At 36.0% G+C, this 16614-nt stretch overlaps 1 protein-coding gene across 2 annotated transcripts in view; it reads left to right on the plus strand.

Moving 5' to 3' along the window:
- Positions 1 to 16614, plus strand: part of tln2b (talin 2b) — a 316938-nt gene that overhangs the window by 53547 nt on the left and 246777 nt on the right. The window contains exons 9-11 of one of the 2 annotated variants that reach the window (XM_028823593.2): positions 5202 to 5357; positions 8157 to 8258; positions 8783 to 8859. In XM_028823593.2, the coding sequence (XP_028679426.2) occupies positions 5202 to 5357; positions 8157 to 8258; positions 8783 to 8859 (335 nt within the window). The remainder of the gene's footprint in view (positions 1 to 5201; positions 5358 to 8156; positions 8259 to 8782; positions 8860 to 16614) is intronic. The other variant, XM_051920301.1, reaches the window with a different exon arrangement.

A 16614-nucleotide genomic window follows, 5' to 3' on the forward strand; every position in this document is an offset into this window, starting at 1 on the left:
TTTCAGCATTCAGCCTTTTTCAGCTCCATGAGGTAGCGCATCATTATCAAAAATTATAACATGTTCCAGCATATATACCTTTGGTTTAGTTTAAGTTATTTGTGTTGTATGACTTAAAGTACAATAGCATTGTGAATCAGAAAAGGAAGGCAGGGATTCACCCAGGCAGTTCTCATCCTGTGTTTAAAACATTTCTCTGTAAAGTGAGTAATAAAGCATTATTATTATTATTATTATTATTATTATTATTATTATGTATATTTTCTGATTTTCCATTGACAACATTTTCCAGTGCAAGTTCTGACTTACATCTTTGGATAACCCGAGACACACCTGTCCATCAAAATGAAATTAATGATTGTCATGCATTTTTTTTTCAGATACCATGTTTCATGCTTTAAAATATCCTTAATTTTACATAGAGTACACACTAATATGCTTCAAAGAATTGGTGTTTACTTTGCTGCAACACAAAAATTTAGTTTGATTTATTTACAGATGCAGACACAGCAACAGGTAGGAGGTTTGTGATTAATATAATGAGCTTTTCTTGTCAATTCTGTGTCACTTTTCTCAAAGATTATTGAGTTCAAATTGAGGGAATGGAACAGACCTTCTGGTGCAAGATACCTTCATGGTGAATTCAAAGCCTTGTAGGATAGCATTGTCTAGCCATTATCTGACCTGTTTTGTGTGGGTGGTAATATTGTTGCTTATTTCTTTTAATACGACTGCATTACTTCTGTGAACCCAAAATGTTAAGGGGCTTTTCTTTTTTATGCAGCTCTAGAAATTTACTTGCATAAACCAACTACAAAATCAGTTTGAGGTTTTAACATTTCCTGTGAGAAAAACATAGTAGCAGCAGAGTAATTTGTAAGTTAACATGAATGAGCTAGTGTATTGAATGGAGGAATTTAAAAATTAAATAGAAAAAAATGACAATTATTTACAGTAAAGTGTGCTTTGTTATTGTATTACTCATGGCTCATTATCACACATTACCTTGGCAATGACGGGTCTTTTTGCTTGTAATGAATATTGATTTAGAAGTTGTAACTCATAGTTACCGTGTGTTTTTACTGTTGAATTCGGTTTCCATATGCAATAATGATCCTATAAACCTATAAAAATAGGTTTTTTTCTTATTGCTTGGAAATCATCATTGTTTTTAGGAGTATAATATTTGCCCGCCAGCCAAACAAATATAATTAGCCTGAGCTCATTATGTTTGTTTCTCATTTATTTCCCCTCAGGCTGCTGGTGGTCATTAATTTCAAATGGCAGAAAGACTGTATAGGTCAGCACAGAATATTTACTGTGCATTGTTATCTTCGTTTCATTCTATATTGCTGTTACAAGTGAAATGTGTCTCTTCTTAGATTTGTTTCATTGTTTTTCATATAAGAAGAGCAGATGCATTCTGTTCTTGGTTTTTCTCACTAGTAACATTGGTAAGGGACTTTATTTTCAGTTTATCATCTCCTTCCATTTATTTATCTATTTTTTGTTACACATAAGGCCACCATATAATGCTGATGGTGTCAGCTGTTATTCTGGAACTTCTTCTACATTCTCTTCCCTATGGATCTCCTCTGAAGTTCTGTGCTGCTGGTTTTCCTTTAATTGTCCACCTTCTTAACAATCTGCCCCCTTCATTCAAGCTCACTTTCTGCTTCATTCATATTTGTATGCAGAATTAATGCTCTGTAAATCCCCCTTCGGTTCTGTTGGAATGCCTATCCTATCGCTAGATATGCTTGTCAGATATCAAAGTCCCTTCAGTCCACCCTTTCTTGTCAGAAAATTTAACAATTAATAACTGTTTACATAATATATTCCATTCTGGTTTCCACTTTCACTGCAAATTTTAATAAAAAATGTAAAAGAAAAAGTTTCTCTATTGTTAATGTATTAAGTTTTTAAGATCATGTGGTTACATAATAGCGAGATTGTTCCAGTGTCTCATTCAGGGGGTTTACCCTTTCCTATGCATAAAGTAACTGTTCTATAAGTGGAAATGAACCAGAAAGTTAGTTTTTTGTCTAACTGCATATCTGTTGATATTTCTGACCAAAAACAACTAAACTGAAAATCTTAAGTGGCAAATACAGTATAAACTTTGAACAGTCAAAATGAATGTTGCATCCATAAAGTTGCTGCACTGGGGAACATTTGCTATAGGAAAGAAAAAGTGCAAAGGATAGGCAGCCAGCTTGTTGCAGTTGTTATTCCTCAGGATACACTTAATTAAAAAGTTTGCTATTTTTGTAGTTGTTACATTTTTCTTATTTCTTAATTGCACAGTTTCTGTTTGGAGTTTGGATGTTGTTCTCATTTTTCTCTGTGGGTTTTCTGTCTTTACTCTGATTACGTCTTACATCCTAAAACTGTACATGTTAGGCTGACATCACACTACACCACTTTGAGTTGGAGAGCATGTCCCACTCATCAACTACAGTTGCTTGATCTCTTTGTCTTCATTTTGTCAGCTTGCTTCAGTAGGAATCACAGAGGATGACGAATTACGTGACTCCCTCACGACTTCTCAGCACAGTTTCATGTTTCACTGTCAAAGTATTGCAAGGTTGGCATATTTTGGCAATTAAAGTGGAGCATATTTCTTCTTGCTCTATTCTGCTGTGGTATGACAAAAATAAGACGGCAAATAGACATTGATGCAGGTTTAAAGCTCCACAAGCTTCTCCTCTGTTAGCGTTCACATTATGCACACATTATTCTTTGTTTCTTGATGCTACTCTGTTCTACTTTTTTTTTTTTTTTTTGTAGATTTTGATTTGGTCTTTCTTAGTTTGTGGGAGCCAGCCCTTATTACTGGTGGCAAATTCAAAGCTGTTCTAGAGAGTCACTTGCCTGAAGAAGGGGCCTGAGTTACCTCGAAAGCTTGCATATTGTAATCTTTTTAGTTAGCCAATAAAAGGTGTCATTTTGCTTGACATCTCACTACATTTATATTCTTAATTATTTATTTGTTTTTTTTTTAATACAGCAACAGGAAATTGACCAACTTATCCCCTACACAGATGGCCCATCTGAGGGGTCCCTGTAAATTTCTAGTTCGTGACATAGCTTGACAAGTAAAACAGACTTCAAGCTGACTTTTCTCTTTATCAGTCATTGCATTTTGTTTGTAATAGGACTCAGGACATAGACCGCAGAACAGGTTGGGCCTAACCTAATATTAGTGATGCGCCAACGATATGAGTGAAACTGAATTTGTTTCCCTGCATTGGAATAATTGCAGTACAGTGATCCCTCGCTATATTGCGCTTCGCCTTTCGCGGCTTCACTCTATCGCGGATTTTATATGTAAGCATATTTAAATATATATCGCGGATTTTTTGCTGGTTCGCAGATTTCTGAGGACAATGGGTCTTTTAATTTCTGGTACATGCTTCCTCAGTTGGTTTGCCCAGTTGATTTCATACAAGGGACGCTATTGGCAGATGGCTGAGAAGCTACCCAACTTACTTTTGTCTCTTTCTCTTGCGCTGACTTTCTCTGATCCTGACGTAGGGGGTGTGAGCAGGGGGGCTGTTCGCACACCTAGACGATACGGACGCTCCTCTAAAAATGCTGAAAGATTATCTTCACGTTGCTACCTTCTGTGTGCACCTGCTTCGTGAAGCGACATGCTGCACGGTGCTTCACATACTTAAAAGCTCAAAGGGCACGTATTGATTTTTGACTGTTTGTTTTTCTCTGTCTCTCTCTCTCTCCCTGCTCCTGACGGAAGGGGTGTGAGCTGCCACCTTCAACAGCTTTGTACCGGCGGTGCTTCGCATACTTAAAAGCCAAACAGCCCTATTGATTTGTTTGCTTTTCTCTGTCTCTCTGACAGTCTGTGCTCCTGACGCGCACTCCTTTGAAGAGGAAGATATGTTTGCATTCTTTTAATTGTGAGACAGAACTGTCATCTCTGTCTTGTCATGGAGCACAGTTTAAACTTTTGAAAAAGAGACAAATGTTTGTTTGCAGTGTTTGAATAACGTTCTTGTCTCTCTACAACCTCCTGTGTTTCTGCGCAAATCTGTGACCCAAGCATGACAATATAAAAATAACCATATAAACATATGGTTTCTACTTCACGGATTTTCTTATTTCGCGGGTGGCTCTGGAACGCAACCTGCATTATGGAGTTAACCGACCAGTTAAATTTGTGCCATTGAGACATGAAGAATGATATTTAATATACTGTATGTAAAAACATTTACCAAAGAGGAGACTATACTTCTCATTCAAGCAGCAGGCTAAAAAGAGGCAGTCTGATCAGCGTGTCACGCACAATGTTTTAATGGATACTGCACAGGTATATTTATGATGCCACTGTAGTGCTTGTGGGCTCCGGGCACCCAGAACTTATTGCTGTTTACATCAATATTTTAGGTAGCATATTACCCTTAAAATAAGTGTCATCACACAAGTTGGAATTCTTTTGTGACTTTGGCAGGTTTGCCCCTTTTTAAGGGTTCCCTTTAGCGGGCTCTGAAGCTGGTCATTTGCATTATGAAATGCCAGCTCATACTGTGGGTGACTGATCTCCAGGCTAATGCAACCGGAAAGTGACATTACGCTTTTTCTGCAGCATGTCATTTACATGGATGATAAACAAAAGTCGAATACAGTATGTGCTTAAGCCAAACCACGATGGATCCAAACAAAGAACACAGAGCAGCAAATTATTTGTAATCCACAACCATCAGCCCATCTCCCTACTATGTACAGGTGATGGTATTGTACATCGCACAAGTTTTAAAATGACAATGTGATGATGTGAACCTTTAATTCATTGCACAACCCTAACAGTGGCTTTAGTTTAGGTGGTCAGTCGTAATTGACAAACATGAATGTGAATGTGCCCGATACGACTGACACTGCTATCCTATTCACGGTTGGCTCCCACCTTATATACATTGCATTTCCCACATCTTTTTAATGGAAAAAGCAATTTCAGACAAATAAATAGATGAGTAACAAAGTCTTTTTACTTATAAACTAAGTAAGTTTCAATTTGCATTTATTTACTTAAATCCCAGTAGTATATGAAAAAAATAAAATTAAATCATTGCTGGTATACTTTTATGAAATATTATTCAGTATGGGAAATAAGTTCTTATGTTCCCGATATATCCCAGGATTTCACAGAAACTTGTCATTTTATGAATTTTGTTTCATTACAGGAGAAAATGAAGGGAAAAAACAAGCTGGTACCCAGGTTATTGGGTATTACCAAAGATTCAGTCATGCGTGTCGATGAAAAGACCAAAGATGTGGTTCAAGAATGGCCGTTGACAACTGTAAAGAGATGGGCAGCATCTCCTAAGAGTTTCACACTGGTATGGAAACACAGTTTTTGACTAATAATGAACTGTAATATTTTATTTTTTCTCCACACAGTTTAATTTGTTAATATGGTGGGGATGGTGTAATGCTCCTTATTTGATGATAAAAGTAAATAAAAATAAGTGTTGTTGTCTGTTGAGTTGTATTTAGCACTTCATATTTTACCTTTAAAAATTGTCAAGATTTAAGTCAGTCAGTTTCATTAAACAAGTTAGGATATGTTATGAAGAAGAAATTTTAAAAAGATCAACTGATACGGAAATTACAGTCATTAAATAACATAGTGTCTCAATATTGATGACAATAAACATGACCAACAAAACAACAGAATTATGAAATCCAGAGATGCAGCACTGAAATTTCCAATCCCATATTTTCCATAAAAATGAAAGCTAAAGCATTTAAGCTGTTGTGCTACAGATGACTGGCAGTTCCAAAAGCTTTTTGTCATAGAATCTCAAATATAAAATTGTTTAATGCACTGTTATCAAGAAGCCCAAATATTTTTGTTGTGTCCTAAGGAAAATTATGTTCAGAACACTTAAAATTAAAGAAGAAAAGTTGGATGCCATCATCGAAAGTGCTAAAATGCAACAGTTCTTCAGAATGTTTCTTCCCTTATTTGTTTCCATGTAACTTTTTTAGGTAGTTTGCTGAGACTTTGCAATGTCTTGACTCTTAGTCTGTTAGTTCAGTTCCTTGCTGCTGTTAACCATCCTGCCAATGTGTGAGCAGCTGCTGGCTCATGAGCATGGCTACACATCTATCTGTTTGCACCACAGAATAAACAAAAAATTGTTGTGTTCAAAATTAACTGATGCCAGCTATTTGACTGTAATGGAGAGAGAGACTCCTAAAAGATGTTCTTTTCCTGCACGACAAAACGTGTCCTCACACGACTGCCCACACAACATATATTTTTCAAAAAAATACAAAGCCATACAGCCTGAGAGGTCATCGATTTGCTTGGTGATAACAAGATAAAAAAACAGAGGCCTAACTGAGTTTACAAAAACTGTTTTTTTTTCTCAAGGTATTTGGAATAATAATATAGTGTGAGGCTGGGAGACTATATTAGTATACAATGTATTTAAAACATTTTGAAGAGTGCAAATGTTTCTTTTTAAGAGCTCTTGTACAACTGAAGATTACATCATCACCATTAAGAGAAGTGTGACAAGCCATGGCTGATAGCTGAAAGGGACTAAATTGATAAGTCAGTAAGCATTTGGCTCTCCAAATCAGCACATTAAAAGATAAGTTTGGTATTTTTCAAGGCAAAATATTTCTTCACAAACATGGTGTATAAGCATTTGCCGCGCAAAATTGTGTTCTAAAGGTAAGCATTTTCTATAAATTTTCAAAAACATCTTGCCTACTCTGGCATTTTAGAATGGAGGCTATGGGGCATGGAACACCACTGGAAAGTAAACTTACAGAATACGTCCAGTTTTCAAGCCAACAAAGTTAGCAAGTTTGAGATTACGCACACATTGTAAAATAGCTTACATGTCATTAAGTAATGACAAATAATGAATGAACTAATAATGAAATAATATTATGAGATTCAGCTATTTTAAAAGAAGACCCCTGAGGTCCATGGTTTCCTCTCAAAAGACCAAATAATATTAAACTTTCCTGCCATGTACTTGGTGTTGTGTTGATTTACTTCCACATTTATGTCGGAACTGCTCTGACTAAGGCCACCGCTGTCACAACAGAAAATGCATCATAGCCTCAAGAAAAATACCAGGAATATTCAATAAAATGATTATTTCCTTTTTTGATCCTAAACATGGAAGAGTAACACAGGAGGCATGTTTTGTCATATCAATACATTTGCTGCTTCAAACTAGAACATATTTGGTAAGTTTTAAGGCTTTTATTTCCTAGTGGTGCTCAGTGCACCATGTCCTCCATTATAAAATACAAGTGCAGGCAAGATACTGTATATTTTTTTAATTTATTGAAAACGCTTAACTGTAGAACACAATTTCATGTGGCAAATGTATATACCTGTATGCCATGTTTATAAAGAAATAACTTCCAACTTGAAAACTACCATACTTATTCTATAACCATTAACATGTGTGTTGTTGTTTCTTTTTCCATAAGTATTTAATATTTAAAAAATGTATGACCTTATACTACATGGGGTGGGTGTAGTGTTGGGTCAGCATGCATCTGACAAGAAATAAAAAGGTTCAAGCTTAAAAGGAAAGAAGTTTCAAGACACAACATTTTGGCTACATTACATCTTTAAAATTCTTGCCTTTTTTTATTATATTGCAAGTACTGCTAATGTTACTATTAAGCCTAGTATGGCACTCTGATGCATTCCGCCCTCTCCAGTGAGCCACATATCTTTATCATCATGGACATTGTACCAATTAATATGGCTATGGTCACTCAGGAATGAAAGGTTTTTGAGTATTCTACCTTAATATTCGAATTGATTACATTTGATGCATTTAGATAATTTGGTGAAATTGCGTTTTTTGCCCATCTTTAATTGAATGAAATGTTATTTTCAGCTTCTGCAACTATGTGGCTGTAAAAATTAGAGGAAAAGCATAATTGATGCCAAGTTAATTCATAAGTGAAGGAAACCAAAAAGGTAATAAAATAAACAATGCCTACATTGCACCACTTTGGAATCGTTTCATCAGCAATTCACAAGATAGTTTTGCAAATTTTCATAAAATCAAACGGGCCCCTGCTTTCAAGTTAGTGTAGAGGAATGGCTGTAGAATTGTTCTGGTGCTGTAATGAGACCACTTTTTACCTCACAGGACTTTGGGGAGTACCAGGAAAGTTACTACTCAGTGCAGACTACTGAAGGCGAGCAGATCTCTCAGCTTATTGCGGGATATATCGACATTATTCTGAAAAAGGTTTGTATTTCATTAGTGATAAGTGAATCATTTTAAAAAGGATTCTTCAGAAACTGTAGCCAGCAGTCAAGTAATGCTTAGCAGTGTTACTAACAGTAAGAAGCTGTCATACATTTTGTTATATTTACATTCTTTATTTAGAGAACAAAGGTTCACTTCTATTTGTTAGCCTGACTTCCTTGCTAATTTTATTTGTCTTACTTGATATTATTATATTAAACCTAGCCTTTGTCACTTTTATTAATTTAATTCAAGCAATCTAAAATGTTGAGAAAGGACGAGTAATAAACTTGTACAATTTATATTATTGTAATTAAACACTGGTAAAATTGAAGAAGTAGTTTATGTTTTATTCCAAGTTCACTTATTGTTTATGAATTTGCGTTATACTTCTGTTATCTCACGCTTGCCTGATTATTTCTATGTTATATAACTGTATTTGGTTTTAAGAAATGTGCAAAATAACACCTGCAATATTTAACAGGACATTTAATTGCATTTTATTTAATTTTTTAAACAAACAGAAGCAAAGCAAGGACCGATTTGGCTTGGAAGGCGATGAAGAATCTACTATGTTGGAAGAATCGGTTTCTCCCAAGAAGTAGGATACACTCATATTTTATTCCTCATCAATACACAATCTTTGAAATGTGTAATAATTTAAATGTTTTCTCCCCAATGCTTTTGACTTTTAATTAAACAAGAAAACACTCAGTTAATGCAGTAGCTTCGGTTCCAGTCCAAAATGGTAAGCAGGGCATTTGAAATGCTAGTGGGGAACAGCATGGTGTGATAAAAGTCCTAAAAATCCAACAATTAACCGTATACCCGACAGCAGAGATGGCGCATTAAGTAATGCAACTGTAAAGCCAGTAATAGTTGGCAAAATAAAAGGAGTGGAGCACTTCCTCTGGTGAGCACAGTAGTCACAATGCTTTCCATAATCCCGCATAAAGCAAGATGCATTTTTGCTGCCCATTTCTTGTAAACCCCTATATATCCTCCTTTAGACATAAGATGATACAGTTGAAGCATGTAAAATGCTTCACAATATTCGCAAAACAGTGCGTTCTCTGAACAATGTACAACAAATAAACAAACAAATTCTATAATATTTTAGGAAAAAATGTAATACAATAAATGATTTATTTTAAAACAACAAATCACACAAAATTTGTATGTAAACAATAAAATGTATATTATAAAACTAAATGCAAAACACAAGTCAGCTGCGCTGCTTCTCTAAATATTGTCCTGCATGACCGAAGGTGCCTGCCCTTTTAACTGAAAACACGCACAGTGTGAACTTAAGAGACTTTCAGCTGACAGTTGTGACTGACACTTTAAATAGATTCCAGAATTTCACAACATTTTACAAAATAGCACAGTCAGTCTATATACAATGCAATGTGTTATGGGCACTGACCCGTCATAAATGTTGTAAATTATAAGTTGCAACCTAGATAATAACCCAGCAATAATAATAATAATTCTCAAACTGGCTCAGCACAAGAGACAGAGACGTGGCAAAGCAAAATAAAATGATCAGCACAGCAACTGGACTGCAACAGTACGCTTTAAATAAATTGTTAAAGATTCACTTCCAAGTATAAGTGTCTCTCAAATTGCCTTACATTAAAACTTACGTTAAAACTCCACAAATCTTGTCGTCTGTGGTTCACCACCATCAAAGACTTGACGATTATACTCTTCATGTTCATTATAGTTGCGTTTTCTACCATTTCATCATTTCTCTAGAACTTTTCCAATATTTCTCGCAAATTTTTTAAAAGATAGTATATAAATAAGGCACTGGATGTGTATGTAATTCATAGGGTTCACACTTAATTTTCATGTTTTTTTTTTTTGTTTTGTTCCATAATTAAAAAAAAAAAAAAAAAAAAGGTACTTGACAATGCCACTCTTACCAAAGTGCTGCCTGAGCCATTGACATGATATTTGTGATGGTTTAGCCCAACTAAATGACCCCCTGGAGCTGGGCCTGCTGGCCATTCTGTCATTCCAGTATTACCCATTAATAGTAAAAGATTTTATGTGTCATGTGCAAATACTTGGTTTACTCTTATTAAAATTTTAAAATAAAGAAACACATGCATTTTGGATTTTGTTTTAAATCTCTTAATGATTTCCATAATAGGCTGTTCTAGTGAGCTGATTAAAGATAAACTGAACAAATGTGTTCACTGGTTTTTACGTTTGCAGATAATTCTTTATAAATGTTACTGAAATTTAAGGATGACTTAATCTACTGTACATGTCTGTTCACTATAATTTAAATAGATATTCATTAGTTACACTGAAAAGGAAGAGGGGACTTTTAAGATTTTAAGTATTGGACTAGGAGTGCAGTTATAACCGGACATTGTAAGTGAAAGACAAGACCACAATAAAAAGTTAGGGTAACCCCGTATAATTAGATGGGATATAAACAAAAGAAAACACTCAACAATTGTGGAGACGCAAGTTCAGAACAGAACTACTACAAGAAGGCGGATCTTCCCATCTTAAGTCCTCCTAGCAGGAAGAAGCGGGTCCAGGTGAGTGGACACCAAAGTGATGTCAGTGGAGTTACAGCCATCAATCTTCTAGTCTGTAGAGGGAGAAAGAGAATAGGCATTATGACACAGCACCAACTGCTGGAGTGGCAGGAAATTACAATCACCAGAGCCCTTAAGCCGTCCCCTATGCGTATGCGTGTAAGAACGCCTCACAGGTGGCACAGTGGTAGTGCTGCTGCTTTGCAGTAAGGAGACTGTGGAAGATTCTGGGTTCGCTTCCCGGTTCCTCCCTGTGTGGATAGCGCCTTGAGTACTGAGAAAAGCGCTATATAAATGTAATGAATTATTATTATTAACGTACTACTGTATAGTAAACTTTTTTTTGTAGATCGGTGTAATTCTTAATGTGAACAACTGTACATTACTGGTTTTGATAAGCGTGTTCTTCTAATTACTTATAATTAAAATAAATGATCTGCTGTGGTAGTTATGTAGTTGTAAATTATATGCTGCTTGGTCTTAGAGGTCTTCAATAGCTGCAGGTTTTCCTTCCAACCAGTTTCATAATTGGATGCAAGGCCTAGCTGATAATGAAATGTGGTATTTAGCTGTATGGCTTGTCAGTGCTTTCATTGTTCCAAGACAAATCCTTTATCACATTGGGTAATGTTCTCAGAAAATTAAAAAATCTACTTATGTTTTGTGGTCCAGAACAGATTTGTACCTCTTGGCTCCTCCCTTAATAATAATAATAATAATAATTCTTTACATTTATGTAGCGCTTTTCTCACTACTCAAAGTGCTCTCCACACAGGGAGGCGCCAGGAAGCGAACCCACAATCTCTTTCCTGCAAAACATTGTGTTAGCACAGTTAGTTTAAATGGAAGCACGTTAGCTTTAGAGCTGCTGATTCCTTTGTCATTTGCCCCTCATTATTAACTGAGGGCTGGTTAAGGAAATAGGCAACAATTAAAACCTAAATTTAGCTATTTAAAGCTAAAATAGGAAATTAGGGGTTCTGAATTGCAACAAACATGTCAACTAAAACTAAACCAACAAAACATGTTGCTGTAGTAAATGAATGGGTTCTAATTAACAATTTGGTTAAAGCAAAAATCTGCAGCTACTGTGGACCTCCATGACTGCAGCGGAGTGCTCCTGCTCTAGTACAATAAACCCATCTATTAAACATATCTCAGCTATTTAAAGAAAATGTTTTCCTAACAAAACTACATTGATTAGCTAATTATTTCACATAAATAGGAAACAAAGCTAATCACAAAAGAAGGTAAATGGAGCCGACAGCTTAGACCAGAGATGTACCATTGAAAAGTGCTTACAAAATGGCTCATTCGGAGTAGTGGCTGAATAGCAGAATCACTTCTTGGCAGCCAAATAGCCCAGTATCCGGGCTCTCAAGTTTTCTGTTTGCTGCTTAATCCAAGTGCAATTAATTTACCAAACCCCTCAAAATGCTTTTTTTTCTGCAGTTTTTAATCCATCCGTCTTTTATTGTCAACCTACTTAATCCAATTTTTGAATCCTGGTGAGTCAGAGTTTCTCCTGCCAGAATCAAGCAAAACCCGATTAAAGTCTATTAGTGTGTTGAAAAGGTCAAAATAAACAGAGGAGACAAAATGAATGGACAGAGCTGCTCCAAAGAGCACGGTATAGAAATGTAACATGGGTAGCTTTTAAAATCTAATAGTCAAGCGCTTTTCAGGAACTTTCTTTATACGCTGTGGCCAGGTTTTGTCTTTCCCAGCTGCATTATTCTACAACAGATGATAATACTTTGTTGTAGTAACAACAGTCAAACAAACTTGCAGTGACAGGACAAATTCTGTATTGTCAGTTATTTTTTTCCTTTATCTCTGTCTGCACCTTTCCAAAGTAATGTTTGTTTGCTGGTTCAGTTTGCTTAAATGATTTTTTGAGTGATTAAATATGTGCCGAGGACTCCTCTTACCTCACATTAAATCAGACATATTACAGATAGAACAATAAAGAGGGGTTTGTACCAAAGCCAGGATTTAAACTCACACAATGGAGTGCGTGTGAGCGCGTAAGACAGCATGTCAATGTTTTAAGATCATATTAAAGTTGCTTTTATTATTCAACTTCAAAGGAACAAATTGTTTGTGAATTGTGCTAGTTAACTTTTGAACCACAATGGAATCTGTGATTCATGCAATTGTGAGCAGTCATTATTAAATTGAGACATTCCAGAGAGTCACAGAAAACTGTACAGGTGGTTATTCTAGCTTTTTCATGAGTTGTTGCCTGCTTTTAAAATTATTTCCAGACATTTTTCTTTACAAGTAAACTTCACTTCTACATTGTGGATCCTGCCAAACCCATCTATTAGATCTGTTTAAACAGGCAACTGGAATGGTTGACATAAACAAAGCATATGGCAGAACATACTTAGACTTTCAAAAAACCTTAGACATCCAAGTCTCCCACTGAAGTTCAATTCTGAAACTAGTAGTTGTAGGCATCAGAGGTAACCTACAGTACTGGACCTCAAGTTGATTAAACAGATGGAGGTAAAGTGTTCAGTACAATACAACATATTTTTTGTACGACTCACTTCACTGATTGCAGGTGCAGACTTTTTTTAAAATATAAATATAGATTATACAAATTACTAAATACAGAACAGGTACACATATAAATGCAGATTTGTTAAAGTACACAAACAACAAGGCAGAACACAGATAGAGTACAGATGAGAAGAGAATGCTCCATGTGGAGTGTGGCCATCAATGGAGTCCCTCAGGGGGTCTCTCCTTGGACCATTACATTGTTTTAATGACATTGATTTTGGGTTAGTTAGTTAACTTGTGAAAATCATACCTTGGCACTAATATTGTAGGGATGGTGGACACTGAGGAGACAGCAAAAACAATTCAAAAAGACCTGGACAATCTTCAGAACTGGGTAAACACTGGGAAAATATAGTTTGCTGTAGAAAAGTGCAATGTGAAACATGTAGACAAAAGGAATGTCAGTTACGTTTTACATTACGTTTATTTATTTGGCTTATGCCTTTATCCAAGGCGACTTACAACATTTATGATAGAGCTGGTTATATTTCTTTTGGTTTTCCAAAAGGAACACAGGCAGGTGAAATGACTTACTCACGGTCTTGCAGTATCAGTAGTGGGACTTGAACCCACAGCCTCAGGATTTGAAGTCCAAACCCTTAACTACTACACCACACTCCTGCCAGTTATAAATACAAGGTGGGACATGCTGTCCTAAAGGAAGCAACCTCTGGAAAGGATTAAGTTTATGTTGATACATTTTCATCAACTAAGCAATGAGCAGAAGCAAAAAAAATGCCAAATAAAATGTTAGGTTATTTCATTAAAAATTGTTGAATGTAAATCAAGGGGAATTATGCTCAGACTGTATAATATATCTGGAGTATTATATGCAGTTCTGGTCACCATGCTATAAAAAAGACATAGCAGCAGTTGAAGCTGTGCAGACAACAGCAACCAAGTGCAGCTCAGGACTTAAGGACATGTCCTACTGTGACAAACTCGGACAATTAAACGCATTTATTCTCAAGCAGAGAAGACTGTGTAGGAACCTAAACCAGGTCTTCAAAATTCTCAAGGACATTGATACAGTAGATCCAGCAGAATTCTTTCAACTAAACAGTGAATCACGTACTTGAGGACACCAGTGAACATTAAGGGGAAGTGCATTTAAGACTGAAGCCAGAAAGTACTTACTCAATAAGTTGTGAGAATCTGAAGAAAATAACAAGACAACTATTAAGAAGTATTTGGATGAAATATTGGGACAGCTTAGCCATTAGCTAAATAATCCATCTTGATGGATTGAATGGTCTCCTCTTGTTTATCAGTTTTCTTATGTTGTTCTGTTACTATGCAAAAGTCCAAGGCCTTCCAAGAAAATTGTTTTTAAACTGTTATTTTAAAAGAATGTCTTTATTTGCTTGTGCAGACACTATATAACATTAGAATAAACAGAAATAGACATTGATATAATAAATAAAAATATGTTGTGTTTTTCAAATCCTCATTGATATCCTATTATATCCAATGAGATGGTTAGAGTAACGCAGGTTTGATTCTCTCCTCAAGGCACCCTAGCCATTCCATGTCCAGCTGTAAGTGAGCTGAGAATGTCTTATTATCAGATCCTTGATCCAGATATCAAGAGGAGGCGTTAGTCTGTCATCTCCTACCTTCTAAACGTGTTATAAGTCAGTCTGTTTAGTAATTTTCCTTCACTTTATTTGTTGTTAATTCTTACAGTTTAAATTTCTCTTATGAGATCTAACCACCCATTTTTAAAATTTACTTGCCCTCAGGTTGATAAAAATAAGTTGCATGTTATTTACAGTAGATGCCATTTTGTGTTCCATAGATGGCATCATTTTCTTTAGTGGTAGCCTCATGTTGTCATGGAAACCTGGAAATGTACCAGGTGTAGGTACAGCATAAAAGTTCAGCATTATGGGTTTCCTGGTCATCTGACTTTGCAGATGAAAGCTGAAACTTGAATTTTCTTGAATTATCTGCTTTCCTGCTTAATAAATTTGGTTCTTCCAATTTCTGCCTCTTGGTTTTGCCTTTTGCACATATATTTGACTCTGATGACTCTTCTGGTCCCATTCAAACAAAACTATCTGCCCACTTTCTTCATGGCAGTACAAAAGTAGCTTCAACTACAGCTTAACAGAAATAGCAGCTAAAATAAAGTTAAACATTTTAGCAGCTGAATTACAGTGTAAACAGAAAGAACAATTCAGTACTGAGAGGTGCACTTCTTCTTCATCTTATTATTATTATTATTATTATTATTATTTACAAAGCAGTTGCCCAAAAAAATGTGAAAATGAAATCTGCAAACGTGAAGGGTGATTTGCTTTTGACTTGCACTACAAACCATCTCAGTTTGAAGACTTGCACTGTGGTGAACATACACTACAAGGATCTCGTTTCTGATCCAGGGCTTGTGGTTCACCACCAGCACTTCACCACAGTATAAATCTTCGAACTGAGATATGGTGTGGTGTGACTCCATGGCAATTCACTTGGTAATGAGGATGAGATTTGTACTGTGGACAGGAGGAGTGTAGTGCCAACGCTATACAGAAAAGGTGGATACTGACACACAGAGAGAGAGATCAGCTGAAGTCACCAGGATGCAATATGGTCACAGTGTTCAGAAGTGGTCTCTGCGTGGCTGACTAATGGAGTTACTCAACTTAGCTACTGTTTCAAGGAGATCGCTTCTGAGCAATATGATGTAGGTTCATGGCTGACCACCTGCAGTTCACCACAATACAAAGCTTCAAACAGATACTTTGTGGTGTGAGTCCATGGCAATTCACTAGGTGACGAAGATGGGATTCCCAGTCACTTTTGTGCCAGATTCATCCATGGTTGGTTGTCCCCAGACATGTAATATATAGTGCTGTAAAAAAGGTATTTGCCCCTTTCCTAATTTCCTCCATTTTTGTTTATTCATAACACTTAACATCTCATCACCAAAGAAATTTCGTATAATACAAAGGACAACCTGAGTAAACACAATACACAGATTTCAAATGATCATTTGATTTACTGAAGGAAAAGTTCAACAACTCCTATATCACTCAAGTGAAAATGTAATTGGCCCCTTAGTCACTTATTCAACCAATAAACCAAATTGAAAATTAGACTAGACACACTCAAACTTAATTGCTGCCAGCCCTATTGAATCTAAACATCACTTAAATAGAACAATTCTAGCAATGTAATGTTGGCTAAAGGGTCTCACCAAGCAGTAGTGATGGGCGGAGTGAAGCCTC

Source organism: Erpetoichthys calabaricus, chromosome 17 (genome assembly GCF_900747795.2).
Source record: "Erpetoichthys calabaricus chromosome 17, fErpCal1.3, whole genome shotgun sequence".
Lineage (NCBI taxonomy): Eukaryota > Metazoa > Chordata > Cladistia > Polypteriformes > Polypteridae > Erpetoichthys > Erpetoichthys calabaricus.